Genomic DNA, 12,147 nt, shown 5'->3' with positions numbered 1-12,147 from the left:
ATTGCCGCTACAAAAGACATCTGTTGACCATAGGCTTATCAGAGGATAAAACGTTGGAGATTCTGCTTTGTGGAAAACAAAACCTCTATGCACGTTCTCTTGAAATGTGAGAGACTATGAAGCACCAAAGCGATAGAACTGAGGGAGTTCGAAAGGAAAACCTTTAGTTACTTTAGCCATCCCACATCTTGAACTCTCTGAAAGGACTAGGATCATTAGACCAACTGTAAACACTAACATTCCATAGTGCCTTAGAACTGAACTATATATATATGTGAAAAAATTTTATCATTTTCGAGAGTTTTATGAAATGAATGAATAAATACGGGACTTGTGGATTCGACTGAATCCGGGGGTGAATTTAATCAACACTCAATTTCAAAGTACTGAGCGCCATTGAAGAGTATTTAGATGTTAGATATAGATAATAATCAAGGTTTTCTGTTGCAGATAAGGGCAAGAAAGAAAGTGGCAGTTACTGTTTTAGTATTCGTAGCAGTTTTCGCAGTATGTTTTGCTCCAATCCATGCTTTTATGATGTTTTTTTATTTCCATCCCAGATCTTTAGATGTTTACAATGCTTTCTGGCACTATCTGAGAATAGTTGGATTTTGCCTTTGCTATATTAATTCATGCGCTAATCCAATAGCACTCTATTTCGTTAGTGCAGCATTTAGGAAGTATTTTAACAGGTAAAAAATAAATAACATACTATATCTCTACACGAGGTGTGATAAAAAATATCATGAGTGAAATTTGTATACCAGTAATTATATACTTAAGCTGCATCTATTTCAATTATTAGTTTCTTGCCTCTAAGTATTCAGATAAGCAGTAAGGAGTTTGGTTCCTCTTCTCAAAACTCTTCTACCACCGCATAATATAAAGCTGGGACTGCTAAAGCAATTTCTGAAGAGTTGAGATTTGCTTCCAGTACTTAATATCAAAGTTTCCAGACAACTCAGAAGCAAAGTTGATGTGTTTGCGTTAAACCATTTATTAGACGACATATGATTGATCCACAATCCTCAAAAGAAAGACGAAGCTATAGAGAATCATAGAGAATGAAAAACAGATCATCAAAAGGAATGTTAAAAGCATTTTAAACTTTACGTGACCCAATGAGTTTAGAAGTCCATTTTCTTTATTGCCTACTACTTTTAAAAAAAATTGGGAAATGTGAGTGAAAAGCATGGTAAAAAATTTCAACAAAACATTTACTAGATAGAAAAAAGATGGAGTATACACAACTGAAAATGTACTAAAAAATTCTTAAAGGGAGAAATAGTTATGTTTAGTGGTTAATAGTAAATGTATTGTACGTAAAAACAAATTTCGTGACTCGATTATAAATTGAAAATAAATTTAGTCTCGTATCTTTACCAAAAAGTAATACAGTGAACAACTGTTATAATTTATAGTGACGTCCTATCCAAATTTACACTGGTAGATTGGGAGTTACACTCAGTTTGCTATAAATTAAACAATTACCTCATTATACTTCAATAAGACTAGGGATTTGAAAGACATTTCAGCTTTTCCCGAAGCAACGTTTGTTAAGAGTTATTATTTCATATTCATCCTGCTATATAATTCAATTTTCTATTTTCAGATATCTACTATGTAGAAATTTGAAACGATCTCAGAGTTATCATCATCGAGGTACGTCTATATCGTTGGTTTCATTGAAGAGAAATCAATCTATGATGGGTAGTAGGAAAAAAAAATTATCGAACATTCGTCGCGCGGATCCTTTAATGGTACAAGAGACATCAGTTACCCTACTTGCAGTTGGTAACGATCACATGTGCAATGATATTTAACAGGACATTCAAATTAACAGTGATTTAAAAGATTTTTATGATGTTTAATGATGTGGTTTTATCGGGTGCTAATTTGATTATTAACAATGAAAAGTTTAAAAAATGTTTGAAAAATAGAAATTTCTAGATTGTAGCATAATCAAGCATGTAATAAGAATTACTGAACTCAAAATTTCAAATGTACAAAAGTAAATTATAATGAAAATTTATTTATAAGGAGATTGGACTATTCATTATGATAATAATTTATTTCAGTATTGTTTATATATGTATAATTAATGATTTATATTTATAAATATGTTATGTAAATGATTATTGTGAGAAAATACAACTGAATTGTTCCCATATACTTCATCGATTAATGCATTTCCCCCATACCTCATAAACAGTATCGAAATTACTGGAGAGGGTTTTACCTGCAATAAAATTTTCTCTTCCAAATAAAAAGCTTTTGCTTTTGTAAAGCTTCAACTAGCTATTCAAAGAGGTCTGGTGTTTAAAATGTACTCTCTTTGAAACCCAGCTTTACAAAATTAGTTCCAATCATCTTATACTTTTAACTACATTTGGAGTACCACGGTATCCACTGGGAAAATGACAAAATCACTTTTTCTGCATATATCCACTAATCAATTATCATGTGCAAGGTCACGTCGAAATTAAATCATAAAAAAATAATAAAATAAAGAAATACAAGTCGTTCTCGTTAAGGGCTTTCTTATCGATTCTGCAAAGTATTCTAAATATTCACCCTAACATCTATCTGGAAATTTGGAGAATGCTACAAAGCAATAGACAAAAAAAATTGAAACTTTTACACAGAATAAATTTGTATGCACCTGATCATCCATGTCTTCTGATTAAAGTAAACATTGAGAATGAAATATTTCGTGTTCTGCACTGATTACATTAATCATGGGTTTAATGGAAACCTACTGCACGAATAGATTGTATTTAATAAAAATTGAAGATACTACGAAGCTCGTATATTCAATATGCATGTCACCAAAACAGAGGCAAAGACGTAATATTGAAAATTCGATGGAATAATATTATTCAATCGTCATTTATCTCAAAAACTAAGACTTTCACATCGAAGAAACTATATAAAGTTTTTCGAAAAACACCAGATCATCCATTTTGCCTGATCAAAGTCATCAAAAACGGAATTTTAAAATATTTCATCGGCATTTAACAAGTTATTCCAAAAAGACCCATGCATATTACTATGATGTGTCATCTAAAGCTGAAAACACGCTTAAATTTTCCTCAGAATGTTATTACGTTAACTCATATGAGGATGTATTAATATCTAGTGAGCCTAGACCAGTTCCATGCATAAACAAAATATTGCGTTACCACAGCAACGAACAATAACTTATTAGAAGTGTCAATGTAAAGTTTGACTTCAAAAAAGTAAACCAGAGTTGGAGTATCGAGCCATCGACCCTTGGTGATCAATGTCCTTCGTATGCGACCGTAAAAAATTGGACTGCAAGCTTCATAAGAGGTAAATTTTCCATTGAAGATGATGACCGATCGGTAAGGCCAGTTTACGACATGATTTTATCAGACCGTCGAATTTGGCTAAAATGGATATCTGTTGCACTGAATATTTCATACAAACGCGTTCATCAAATAGTTCACGTCAATTTGGACATGAGAAAAATTGCTGGAAAATGGATCCCCAAATGTTTGAATGTTAACCAAAAGCGTGCAAGGGTAGAAGCATCGCGTTCGATCTGTGCTCGATTTGAAAACGATGTAGACTTATTAAAGTTCTTAAACCGAATTGTTACTATGGATGAGACTTGGGTACATTTCTACGATCCAGAAATAAAACAACAATTGATGGAATGGCGACACTCTGGCTCTCCAAGACTTAAGAAGTTTCGTGTCAAAAAATCTACTGGAAAAGTTCTTCCTCCAGTTTTTTGGGATTGCCATGGAGTAGTCATGATTTGGATAAGGGTAGAACAATAACTGGAGATCACTTTTCAACATTACTGACCACTCTACGGGAAAAAATTAAAGAGAAAAAACGCCGAAAGCTATCCAAAAGTGTTTTGTTTTTGCAGGAGAATTTTTAACTAATATGAATATATTATTTTTCAATTAGACATCGGGCAACTAACGCTTTTTTATATATTGAAAATTCATTTAAAACTAAACTACAAATTGAACTGAACTACACCTTCTTTAAATTATTTTCTTATATCAACTTTTTGTTGAAAAATCGATTGAAAAATTAATTTTTGCTATCTTTGCTGCTGATTGTACAGTTTGTCCCTGTAAAATTTACAGATTGTTAACCACGGAGCATAAGCTACCCTAGATAGTAATGTAGAATTATTTTTATTTATTCCGTCAAACATACTACGTGGACATACTTATCATCCATCAAAAATTCATAATGTTGGAATGTATAAATTATAAAATATACTTAAATAAGTTCTCAGAACGAGGAGTCAATATTTTGAAATTAACTACTCACTCCCGAATTTTTTGCATCAAGTCCTGAAACATCTTCTATTTTTGTCAATTCAGTCTCGTGACAAAAAGTATGACTTTATTGCCTTGATACGTATATATTAATTAGTACACATAAACGAAAGGCTTCCAGAAATTAGTTTCAGTTTACTAATACATCAATACCCGCAAAAAGTGATTTGAAATTGTTTTGATCATTGTTTGATATGCTTCGTATATTTTTCCATGCACAGAACATTCAGAATTATTAATGAATAAGTATAGAAATAGAAAATATACTTGAATATAAGTGCTGATTTTGCAACTTTGAACGCCTATAACTCGTATGAGAAATTTTATGTCACCGCATTATTTTCACGTCATCTATTCATTTCCGAATTTTTTTTGCGTCCCGAACACCCTGTATTTTGTATTATAACGTATAGTAAACTTACTTCTCCAACTACAAATAGATATCCCTATCCAATAACAGATTGGTTGGACGATGAGGCTAAAAAACCGTAAGCAATAGAAATATAATTCCAAAACTTTGTTAAAGCCACTAGGTATATGATAGGTATGTATCACTTTGATCGTATGAGCCTAATAAACATCCAATGTTTTCCACCCAAAGTAATCTTTAAAGATAGGCAGCCACTTTTCTACAGTGTATTAAAAACATGGAGAATAATTTGCTTACGTTGGACCATCATTAATAATCCAAAGTTTGATTTGTTTGCTTTGCTTTAAAAACATAACAACTTTGAGGTACGTCAGCCGATAGACAAACGAAGCCTAATATTGGAAAGGTTATCTATATCAACCTATTTTAGCTCCTTTAGTTTGTTGAATCATATATCGTTTGTTTCTTGACTAAATAAAAGAAATTTCTCATTATACTAAAAATATTATCTTAAAGTTACGGTTAATGTAGTCATACAACTATCAATAAAGCACAATAGAAAAATCTGGATTATTATAATAGATTAGAATCATCCACTTAAAACACTTTTGTTTTTACGTAATGATAATGAATGCGAAGTCCGTTTATATTTCAATGTTTTTCACAGTTAAAATGGATTGCGCAGTTATCAAATTCTTATCTTGAGATGTTCCAATCAAGATTGGATAGTAATGTTTTTGTTGTTATGAATTGAAACCGTTATTTATTTGTGTCGACGATAAAAGACAATCATCGTAACAAATCTGAATACAAACTTTCCACACATGTCTGACAAAATTTGATTAGATTTAAGAACTAATGATATGTCATGTATTAGATAAACAGCTTTTAATATAACTTAATATTTTAAACAAATATAGTTACAAATATTTAATATTATTATCAATCATAGTAAAGAAAATGCTCTGTCAATTTTAAAAAAAAATATTACAACGTTTAAAATGTAATATGTACTTTCGGTATTTTCTCATTGACATTTGGTACAAGTTTTCAGTCATATAAACCTAAATATAATGAACTATAATCAAATTTATCAAAATGTGAATTGAGTTCCAGTGGCAATATTCTTCTTCTTTCTTCCATAATAGATTTAACGCCAGTTCCTTCTGCGAAATTTTTCCTCATTCTGGCTCTAGATTGTTACTTCACCACTTTCGTTGTCGACCACTACTCCATGCTCAAATTAGAGATTTATTCCCTACTATTTTTAACAGTTTATCGTCTGTCATTCGACTTGGTTTCATTGTTTTTTACGCTGTGATACCCATTCGTTAATGTTTTCGCTTCTTTCTCGGTCTAATATTGGTTTTCCTAAAATTCATCCGAGAATTTTTATTTCTGTAGTCTCCAAGAAATGTTTCTTTTTTGATATATCTGGTCTTGCTTCTGATGTATAGGTCATTATAGATCGTCGCTTTGTAAATTTGTGTTAGTTGTTTGTTCCGCCATACTACTTTCTGAAGACATCCCGCGATCTTATTTGCTCTTGCTCCTTGTCCTCTTACTTCGTCTTCTAAGTCTCCATTACTGGTTATGGATATGGTCAATTCCAAGGTAGTCTGCCTCCAGTGCGGGTCCTAAGCCCTGAGAAAGAGAAGGGTTGAAGAGCCAGTTTAGCAGCCTATCCCCCCGAAAACAGATAACTAGCTCAAAGTACCGAAAGAAGATGCAAGCTGTATCAAACATATTTGAATATTAAATTGAACCCTCAACATCTCAGAAAAAAGTAATTGTTATGTTTGATGACAATGATTCATATTTCAATGATAAATCGTATGTACCATTATTTACTATGTAATAGGAGCGATTCAACCGAAATCGTAGCTTACTATTTAAAGATGGTGAAATCATAGACTCCGAAAACAAGTATGTGTTCTCTTTTATCTGCACTTTGTAGATTGGTTGTGCTTTCTTCTGTAGTTACCTTTACTATTAAAAGTCATGTAAAATCATCAAATGTATATCAGATGTATACTACTGAACCAAGAAATTATCAAATTTAAGAATACTTGTGACTTTTTCATCATTTCAACTATTATAAAAATGCCTTCAAAAGTAGGTTTAAATAGTTATAAACACAGTACATAGAGAATATTCATTAACCAATAACTAATGAAATACATTTTTGTAAACTCATCCATCATAATTTTGAATAGTATTGATGAAAAATGTCACTAAACGTAATTTTTAATTTTTTTCATTATCGTATAAAAATTTTTATACATAGAACATTGGGAATATGAAACTATCAATGAATAATTCTTTGTAACCTTTTTCAATACTTCAAGTAAATTCTATAACTCATCCGGTAATCAGTTTTGCAATCGCACCTATTTGATGCTTTTTTATATTTTTCAAATATAAGAAGATAATGTATAAAGATAATCGACATCATCTGCCGACAGTGGAAGAAGTAATGCAAGTCTTCAGTACAATACTCACAATTCAAATGACTCAAGTCGTATTACTCGTAATTGGTGGTATATCATAAATCATAACATTAACCATTATTTAGAAACAAATTATTTGTTATTATGTTATTCTTCAGTGATAATTAGAATGGTGTTGATAGGTCTCTTAGAAAAACCGTAGATTCCATGAGAGTGTTGCCATTTTGTGACTTCGTGTACGAAAGAAATCGATTCTTTCATAATTAAATAAACTAACTCATATAAAAAAATTGATCTATGAGAAAAATAGAGCAAAGAACAGTTTGGGAGATGATCCAAATAATGATACAGTCACTATGGTATTGAGAACATAATTTATTCACGATCACTAGATACACTGACAAGAAATAAATTGAGAACCTCACTATTTGATTTGATTACTCATAAATCACTTCGTTGCTAGAATTCACAGTCGATGTTAATATTATTATTGTTACATCCATGTGGAAAGCTCTAGCTAATTAGAACAAAACCCAATGGAAGCCATTAGAACATTTGCAAACATGTCTTCTATCTCTAGAACATATTCAGTAAAAAAGTTTAATATTGGAAACATGAAACTTTGCGTTTGTTGTAAAAAGAATATTATTCACGATTTCCCAGTTTTGATTGTTAAGTTAGATTGTTAATCATCTGTTTCTTTGAAAATAAAAACCACACAAGTCAATTTTTCTCTCACAGTTCAAAGAATTATTAAAAATTTACTTGAAACATTGCGTACAAAATTTTATCAAGAAAATCTTTTACCGATCTGTTCAAGTATCACTTGAATTGGATTAATGATTAGAAACAATTGGAGAAAATGGTTTTTTTGTAGCTTATCTCTTCTAAAAGTGTCAAGTACCATTGAAAAATTTACTATATAAACACTGTTTGCTGTAACCAAATACACAGTTTCATTTTGTTGTTCTTGTAAAAGGTAAGTACCACTAATTTTCGTTACAAAAATCTTTGAATAAGAAATAGAACATTCAAGGAATACATTATCATATGTAAAATTCATTTTTCAAATAGTATCATTACTCTATCAAGTAATATTTTGTATTCGAAATTTGGTGCTATGTTAGTTTTATTTCAAATCAATAGAAAACAAATATCATATCGTAGGTGATTTTATCTGCACACAGTGTGTCGTATATGATACAAAGTTACTTTCAAATTAATTTTCTTTATTCTAAAGCATACAGATTCGAATTTTTACACCGTTATATAGAGTGATGAGCCTTATTTATCAATAAAATCAACTAATATTGAAAATTTTTATTCGGTCTCACTAGAGTTGACAAAAGATAATTTTATGCTTTTCTAGATCCCCGACCTTACAGCGCTTGATTTTTATTTTTAAGTAGGGTAAAAATACATTTTATAAAATGATAACTCAGAGTCAAAAAGTACTTTGTGTCATTATAAGACTATAGTGTATCAGTATATATATATATAGTTGAAATATGCGTTCAATATGCGTCATTTTGTCAATTTATTACTTTCGAAGGCAATAAAGGTCCAATTATAGAAAAAACTTCGTATATCGATGAAAATAATAAGGAAATTGAAAATGTTGTCATAATATCCAACTTTTTTTCTAATGAATGAATACATATTGAACAGAATATAAAAATCTGAACCTAATTGCAATTCCTCTTAGGCCAGGTATAAATGTTTAATTTCAGTTGATTATCTTGAAAATGATGCCCATGTATGATTTTGTAAAACTTAAGTTCTTTCAAATAGGGAAATAATCAATTCATCATAAATGCGACAGAATCTATATTTAGTATGAAGTAAAATGTGCTGAGTCCAAAATTTTATATTTTTTATAGAAAAATCAAAATGAAAGTTTTCGTCTTTCTCGCCGCCGTAGCAGTTGCCACCAACGCCCTCTCTGTCCACCAACACTGGGCAAACTTCAAAGTGAGTTACAATTTGAAAATGCGAGGACGGTTTGACGGAAAAATAACTTTTCAATGACAAAGTTACCGTACTGGGACAAATATTTCCTATTTCCAACATAATCTTCTTCGAAACTTTCAAACTCACTCCAAAGCATTGTCAATTCTTTCAAGCCATCTAAAAATAATCTTTTGGATATTCCGAATGCCGCTTTATTTGTCTGTAATGTTTTTGCAATAATAGAATAAAAACGAGCAGACGCATTATCGAAATAATCTTTTTTTTTTCCACAACAGTCTTTTTTTCCATATTCTACATAAAAGCGTGTGAGAAATCCACATATCAGCCACTCGCTTTCCGTTTTCAAAAAAATAATAAATGGAGTTTCCAAACAATGTGGAAATTATTTATTACTTCAGATAAGTTCATTGCTTTAACTGTTTTATTTTTCGGAAAAAGTTGAGTACCAATGTTTCATTTACGTTTAAAGACATCCAAACATTTGTTGGAATTTTCTAAGAGAGCTATCCTTTGATCAACATCAAGCAATCGTAGCGCAAACTTTGATTATAGCTTTTTCATCTATAACCTTTTGCAAAAAATTTTTCATAACCGATCGATTGAAATATTTACTTCATTAGCTATCTCACTTAATTCGATGATTTCAAATTGATCATTTCTGAAGTAAATGAAGGTCCCGGACGTTTAGCATCTATTGTGTTCATATGGCCACTTGTAAAACAGAAAACCGCTTATAAATAATTCAATGGGACGGAGCCTTTCCAAGACTTTCTAAATGATGTTTGTGAAATATTTTAGATATATTAGTATCAAAACTAATCTAGCTGTCAGATTTATGTTAAATTTCGACAGATTACATTGTAATAATGCCGGAATCTAAAAATATAATCACCGTAGTTGAGTTTTGTCAACCTCTGAAACGTCAAACCGCCTTCATATTTAGAAACCAATTTAAATTTGGAACTAATATTAGTTTTAAATGAAATGAACTATTAAAAATTTCGAAGACTAGAGCGGCTGTTCTCTTACAGGTCAGATACAATAAAAACTATGAAAGTTCTTCTGAAGAATCTGTTCGTTTCGCCATCTTCAACGAAAATGTGAAACGCGTCAACGAACATAATGCCAAATACGCAGCTGGTAAAACTACGTACACATTAGCCATCAACGAATTCGCAGATCTGACCAAAGAAGAATTCAGGGCCAGACTTGGAATTAGCACAAGCAATGTACCTAAAATCAAAACAACACGTCACGTTTTCCCCGAAAACCTCACTGTTGCTGATACAATTGATTGGAGACAAAAAGGTGCCGTTTTGGGTGTCAAAAATCAAGGTACATGCGGTTCCTGCTGGTCATTCAGTGCTGTAAGTAACACATATTTTTTTAGATTGTCTTTATAAAGTAATGTAACTTTCCATTATTCCTATTTATGTTAAGTTTCAAAACAAAATGTTGAATAAAAGTTCTTTTTAATAATTTCGGTCATCAGCAACAGTCGATTAGATGCATGCAGGGTGCACCGTTGCTCCAAAATAAGTTATTAACATATTTTTAAGCAATATGTTTTGAATTTCTGATTAAGAATTTAATTTTTTATCATTTAAAAAATACCGTATTAGGTTATTTTAGAATATTGTGTAAACCAAAACGAAATCGACTATCAGGAAGTTGTCAATTCAAATATAATCAATAGAGAAAATATGTTTCAGACTGGTGCTCTTGAAGGACAAAACATCATTTTGAATAAAGTAACAACTTCCTTGAGTGAACAGCAATTGGTTGATTGTTCCAGTAAATACGGAAATCTTGGTTGCAACGGTGGATTGATGGACTCAGCTTTCGCATATATCAAAGATTATGGTATTCAAAGTGAATCTAGTTATCCATACAAAGGTGTACAAGGTAGATGCGTAGCTAATAGCAAACTTGCTGTTCTTTGGGCCAAAGGTTTCAAGGATGTTGCCCCAACAGAGGATGCTTTAAAACTAGCCGTAGGTGAGTACGCATCTACTTTATCTCATTATAATATCGCTAGATTCGTTATAGTGCGCCCTTCAATTATTTTTATGTTAATTTTTCAGGATCTATTGGACCAATTTCCATTGGTGTAAATGCTGATCCTCTTCAACTCTACGGCTCTGGAATCATTGACGACCCAACTTGTGACGACCAGATTGATCATGGGGTTCTTGCCATAGGATACGGTACAGAAAATGGTGTTGATTACTGGTTAATCAAGAACTCATGGGGTACTGTCTGGGGTGAAGCCGGATATTACAGAATGAGAAGAAACGCCAATCAATGTGGTATCACCACTTTGGTTTCGTACCCACTTATTTGAATGTAATTATTAATGGAATACAAAATAATAACTTTTAGCTTTATTCTTTCATATGAATGTCAAATTAAATGTTGCCTGTTTTTTGAGCAAGAACAACATAAAAATAATATGTTGTTTGACGTTGCCACAAGGTTTTGTTGATGTGATGGATAAATATAAATGTCATTGAATTTTCCTCCAATTATTTCTAGCAATTTTCCGAAATATAAGGAACTTCCGAAAAAAGATTTGTTTTGATGTTTCATCTGTGTCGACAAAATGTATAGTAACTATTTGAATTCCCCATACATTTCCGTCGTCTCAAGTCAGACATAATTTTACAGTATTAAAAGCTTTAAAATATTATGCGAAAAAAGTACAAATAGTACATTAGAACATTCCAATATTACAAGTGTTATTTATGCTCAGCTCTTCTACACGTTTACAATCAGATTCTTTCTTATTTCACTCATTTGAATTTTCCTGAATGGTTCCAAACTTGTTTTTCCGTATTGTTAAATCCGTAGTATCATCTTGGTCATGTTCATCAGGATAATATGTCACGGAAGAATGTTTCGACTATAGTTCTTTTACCCATATTAAACAAACAGCAGATAAATGTGTTTGGTAGCAAATTATCACAAACATCGGATGTTTGTTGAAAAATATATGTAGGTGTATTTTTAAATTCAAAATCTACGGGTTCCA

At 31.3% G+C, this 12,147-nt stretch overlaps 2 protein-coding genes across 3 annotated transcripts in view; both read left to right on the top strand.

The window, feature by feature from the left end:
- LOC130891645 (neuropeptide CCHamide-1 receptor) overlaps positions 1 to 2,172 on the top strand; it is a 119,375-nt gene extending 117,203 nt beyond the window's left edge. Inside the window, exons 5-6 of one of the 2 annotated variants that reach the window (XM_057796494.1) lie at positions 451 to 692; positions 1,613 to 2,172. In XM_057796494.1, coding sequence (XP_057652477.1) covers positions 451 to 692; positions 1,613 to 1,823 — 453 coding nt within the window. In that variant the 3' untranslated portion in view covers positions 1,824 to 2,172. The remainder of the gene's footprint in view (positions 1 to 450; positions 693 to 1,612) is intronic. The other variant, XM_057796493.1, reaches the window with a different exon arrangement.
- A 5,798-nt stretch (positions 2,173 to 7,970) lies between these two features.
- Positions 7,971 to 11,497, top strand: LOC130891717 (cathepsin L-like). Its single transcript, XM_057796617.1, has 5 exons — positions 7,971 to 8,124; positions 9,026 to 9,116; positions 10,148 to 10,483; positions 10,829 to 11,114; positions 11,201 to 11,497. The coding sequence occupies exons 2-5, from the start codon at positions 9,036 to 9,038 to the stop codon at positions 11,458 to 11,460; spliced, it is 963 nt and encodes a 320-aa protein (XP_057652600.1). The 5' UTR covers positions 7,971 to 8,124; positions 9,026 to 9,035; the 3' UTR covers positions 11,461 to 11,497.
- Positions 11,498 to 12,147: the final 650 nt, after the last annotated feature.

This window comes from Diorhabda carinulata, chromosome 3 (genome assembly GCF_026250575.1).
Source record: "Diorhabda carinulata isolate Delta chromosome 3, icDioCari1.1, whole genome shotgun sequence".
Lineage (NCBI taxonomy): Eukaryota > Metazoa > Arthropoda > Insecta > Coleoptera > Chrysomelidae > Diorhabda > Diorhabda carinulata.
The sequence above is the reverse complement of the archived record's forward strand: the minus strand, read 5'-3'. Positions and strand labels throughout refer to the sequence as shown.

Bases quoted from the DNA above. Each gene is read 5' to 3' on its own strand.
- LOC130891717 (XM_057796617.1), top strand. From the start codon at position 9,036: ATGAAAGTTTTCGTCTTTCTCGCCGCCGTAGCAGTTGCCACCAACGCC. The intron at 9,117-10,147 runs GTGAGTTACAAT...GTTCTCTTACAG, and splicing joins AACACTGGGCAAACTTCAAA to GTCAGATACAATAAAAACTA. The intron at 10,484-10,828 runs GTAAGTAACACA...AATATGTTTCAG, and splicing joins CCTGCTGGTCATTCAGTGCT to ACTGGTGCTCTTGAAGGACA.